The 4,804-nt window shown below is 41.8% G+C and overlaps 1 protein-coding gene across 1 annotated transcript; it reads right to left on the bottom strand.

Moving 5' to 3' along the window:
• Positions 1-2,562: 2,562 nt before the first annotated feature.
• LOC121855297 (protein SCP160-like) lies at positions 2,563-3,553 on the bottom strand. The gene has a single exon (XM_042350175.1). It carries the CDS (start codon positions 3,436-3,438, stop codon positions 2,563-2,565), a length of 876 nt encoding a protein of 291 aa, XP_042206109.1. The 5' UTR covers positions 3,439-3,553.
• Between the last annotated feature and the right edge of the window lie 1,251 nt (positions 3,554-4,804).

Below are 4,804 nucleotides of genomic sequence, written 5' to 3'. Positions count from 1 at the left end.
AATGAACCTTTGTTATAGTAATGAACATGTTATTATAGTGAACCTCTTGTAATGAACCTTTGTTATAGTAATGAACATGTTATTATAAAGAACCCCTTGTAGTGAACCTTTGTTATAGTAATGAACATGTTATTATAGTGAACATGTTGTAGTGAACCTTTGTTATAGTAATGAACATGTTATTATAGTGAACCTCTTGTAGTGAACCTTTGTTATAGTAATGAACATGTTATTATAGTGAACCTCTTGTAGTGAACCTCTTGTAGTGAACCTTTGTTATAGTAATGAACATGTTATTATAGTGAACACGGAATAGTGAACCTCTTGTAGTGAACCTTTGTTATAGTAATGAACATGTTATAGTGAACATGTTGTAGTGAACATGTTGTAGTGAACCTTTGTTATAGTAATGAACATGTTATCCATAATATTAGAAACCTTCCATATGAAGAAAGACTGTTTTCGAAGCTGATGTTTACCTCGACTTTAGGAAAGGTTTTGATATGGTCCCTCACGGAAGATTAACACGGAGAGTAGAAGCCCACAGCATTTCAGGGGGTAACGGACAAGGAACAGAGGGTTAGTATTAACGCGACTAAATCCGATTGGGTAAACGTTACAAGTGGTGTGTGTACTACAAGGGTCACTCCTCGGCCCGGCACCGGTATATGTTTATGTTTAGAGGTAATGATAAGTGAGGACTTAAAAGGTAGACATTTTGTGTTTGTGTAAACGGTGACTACATTCCCAAGCAATCCTAAGGTCGAGTATTATCATTAAGCATAATGTCACTAAATATGGGGTTTTAAGGTTGGCCGTTAATCGGGTGGGGGAGTTGGTGGAGAGGGAAAGAGTGAGAGAGTACAAGAAAAAAGTGACTAAACAAAGGGGACATTACAAAGGTGCTCAAACTATCCAACCAGGAGCGAACTCGTAACAATGGTTTTAAATTAGACAAATTTAGATTTAGGCGTGAAATAGGTAAACACTGGTTTGGAAACAGAGTTGTGGATGAATGGAACAAGTTGCCAAATTTCATCATTAACTCGAATACGCTGAATAGCTTCAAATATAGGTTGGATGCTTATATGAGCAATAGGGGTTGGGTGTAAACGGGACAGGGGTGTGGCGGGAGGGGGGTGTTGGGGAGGGGGGTGTTGGGGAGGGGGATGTTGGGGAGGGGGGAAGGGTGTTGGGGAGGTGGGGGGGAGCCTCACACCCTCTCTCAAGATGGTCGAAAATACTATCTTTATCACGTAGGATTATCACCTCTATTACTGATTGAACGTGGTTTAACATTTTCTTGATCCCCTGAAAAGGTTTTGGTTAATCATAAAAACATTAAATTATTATAAATTACTATATACATCGTTATAAATCCTTGAAGGGAATAAATAATTAGAATATATTATAAAGCTTCCATGCCACAGGAATCGTCGTTGTTCATCCTGGATATAAAGGTCAATCGTAAAGTGAATCACAGTGACGTCATAGAAGGATTTTCCACCACCTCCCGTCTCTCTCTCTCTCTCTCTCTCTCTCTCTCTCTCTCTCTCTCTCAACAATTATTAATATATATTCATATCATATTATTAATAATTATTATTACTATTATTATTATTATTATTATTATTAAGATTATTATTATTATTGTGGTGGTTATGGTAGTGGTTGTTGTTGTGGTTGTGGTGGTGGAGGTTGTCGTTGTTGTGGTTGTGGTGGTGGAGGTTGTCGTTGTTGTGGTTGTGGTGGTGGAGGTTGTCGTTGTTGTGGTTGTGGTGGTGGAGGTTGTCGTTGTTGTGGTTGTGGTGGTGGAGGTTGTCGTTGTTGTGGATTTGTGGTGGTGGAGGTTGTCGTTGTTGTGGTTCTGGTGGTGGAGGTGGTCGTTGTTGTGGTGGTGGTGGTGGGTTGTCGTTGTTTATTGGTGGTGGTGGTGGTGTAGGTTGTCGTTGTTGTGGTGGTGGAGGTTGTCGTTGTTGTGGTTTGTGGTGGTGGAGTTGTCATTGTTGTTGTTTATGAGTGGTTGTTATTTTGTTTGTTGTTCCCCTCCCTGCCCCCCCGCCGAGACTATAGTGGTCTTGAACTTGAGTAAAAGAAAAAAGGTGTGTGTGTGTGTGTGTGTGTGTGTGTGTGTGTGTGTGTGTGTGTGTGTGTGTGTGTGTGTGTTGTTAGGTTAGGTTAGGTTAGGTTAGAGCGGTTCGTCTTGTGATCATACTAACTTTATACATAGTGAAGCTTTTTATATTAACTTTGATATATTGGTGCAGGTGCCTTAATTATCTGGGAGGACTGGTACGTTACCTTGATGACTCTCTCTCTCTCTCTCTCTCTCTCTCTCTCTCTCGTAATAATAACAACACTAAACCACTGTTAGCCCCAGAGATCAATCCCTGAGTTTCCAGACCCTGCCGCGTGGAGGCCAGTGGTTAGAGGGTCCATTTTTTTTTTTTTTTTTTTTTTTTTGCCATGTGAGGGGTGGGGGGTCAAGAGTAAGGAGCCTCTCAGAAGTCAGAGTTGTAACAAATGTGGGGGTGGGGGGGGGGTCAAGAGAGTAAGGGCCTTTCAGAAGTCAGAGTTGTAACAAATGTGGGTGGAGCTTTTGACCAGGTTAACCAGGTCTCTTACACCTTGGTCCACCTGGTCAGGGAGACCGGTCACAGTGACCTCATCACTTATAACATTTTTGGGGGGCAGAACGATGGTTATTCTACGGGTTAGTGATAGGTACCGTATATTTTGACCCTGTCTGCCAATTATTAGGCCGTGGTGGGCCTTAGGGATGAACACTGTTTCTGACACTGGCGTACTGAGACGCCGCCTTTCCTTTTCATAGGCCATCAAGGACTCTATATGAACCGCGGCATCCTGCACCAGGCCTTTATCTAGCCCTTCAACCCGTAGGGGCTGGTCCTTGGACCCCTTCTGAGGAACAAAGACCCATACTTTGTACTTTTCCTGGATCTTTTTTATGGTAGAGCCACCTGGGCCTACCACAACCCCTAACATGTTGTTAGGAGCAGTGATGGTCACTGTCGTAGTCACAGCCTTTTGAACCAGGGCTTTTATGTGATCCGCGGCGTCGTGCACCAGGCCTTTATCTGGCCCTTCAACCCGTAGGGGCTGGTCCTTGGACCCCTTCTGAGGAACAAAGACCCGTACTTTGTACTTTTCCTGGATCTCTTTTATGGTAGACCCACCTGGGCCTACCACAACCCCTAACATGTTGTTAGGAGCAGTGATGGTCACTGTCGTAGTCACAGCCTTTTGAGCCAGGGCTTTTATGTGATCCGCGGCGTCGTGCACCAGGCCTTTATCTGGCCCTTCAACCCGTAGGGGCTGGTCCTTGGACCCCTTCTGAGGAACAAAGACCCGTACTTTGTACTTTTCCTGGATCTCTTTTATGGTAGAGCCACCTGGGCCTACCACAACCCCTAACATGTTGTTAGGAGCAGTGATGGTCACTGTCGTGGTCACAGCCTTTTGAACCAGGGCTTTTATGTGATCCGCGGCGTCGTGGACGAGGCCTTTATCTAGCCCTACAACCCGTAGGGGCTGGTCCTTGGACCCCTTCTGAGGACAAAGACCCGTACTTTGTACTTTTCCTGGATCTCTTTTATGGTAGAGCCACCTGGGCCTACCACAACCCCTAACATGTTGTTAGGAGCTTTGATGGTGACCTCCGTCGTCTCCTGCACCCACTGGCCCCTCATACGAGCCAGTTGGGGTGTCACTGTTGGACCCTTGGCCTTCTTCTCGGTCATTTTAGTGACGGGCTGGTGCTGGCGTCGTTCACTTTTAATATTCTGCATTATTCACTTTTATGACCAAACCAGACCACTGGACTCATGTGGTGTAAACATTATGTCAAGTGTAAGATAATGTAGTAAGAGGTTACCACAGTGAACCTCTTGTAGTGAACCTTTGTTATAGTAATGAACATGTTATTATAGTAAACCTCTTGTAGTGAACCTTTGTTATAGTAATGAACATGTTATTATAGTGAACATGTTATTATAGTGAATCTCTTGTAGCGAACCTCTTGTAGTGAACCTTTGTTATAGTAATGAACATGTTATTATAGTAAACCGCTTGTAGTGAACCTTTGTTATAGTAATGAACATGTTATTATAGTGAACATGTTATTATAGTGAATCTCTTGTAGCGAACCTCTTGTAGTGAACCTTTGTTATAGTAATGAACATGTTATTATAGTGAACCTCTTGTAGTGAACCTTTGTTATAGTAATGAACATGTTATTATAGTGAACCTCTTGTAGTGAACCTTTGTTATAGTAATGAACATGTTATTATAGTGAACCTCTTGTAGTGAACCTTTGTTATAGTAATGAACATGTTATTATAGTGAACCTCTTGTAGTGAACCTTTGTTATAGTAATGAACATGTTATTATAGTGAACCTCTTGTAGTGAACCTTTGTTATAGTAATGAACATGTTATTATAGTGAACATGTTGTAGTGAACCTTTGTTATAGTAATGAACATGTTATTATAGTGAACCTCTTGTAGTGAACCTTTGTTATAGTAATGAACATGTTATTATAGTGAACCTCTTGTAGTGAACCTCTTGTAGTGAACCTTTGTTATAGTAATGATCATGTTACTATAGTGAACACGGAATAGTGAACCTCTTGTAGTGAACCTTTGTTATAGTAATGAACATGTTATAGTGAACATGTTGTAGTGAACATGTTGTAGTGAACCTTTGTTATAGTAATGAACATGTTATCCATAATATTAGAAACCTTCCATATGAAGAAAGACTGAAAAGCTTAGGCTTGCATTCA

The sequence above is a fragment of the Homarus americanus genome, unplaced genomic scaffold (genome assembly GCF_018991925.1).
Source record: "Homarus americanus isolate GMGI-L3 unplaced genomic scaffold, GMGI_Hamer_2.0 scaffold55692, whole genome shotgun sequence".
Taxonomy (NCBI): Eukaryota; Metazoa; Arthropoda; class Malacostraca; order Decapoda; family Nephropidae; genus Homarus; species Homarus americanus.
Note: the sequence above shows the minus strand (reverse complement) of the source record. Positions and strands in the feature narration are given on the sequence as shown.

Coding starts and splice junctions, on each gene's coding strand:
- LOC121855297 (XM_042350175.1), bottom strand. CDS start 3,438: ATGTTAGGGGTTGTGGTAGGCCCAGGTGGCTCTACCATAAAAGAGATC.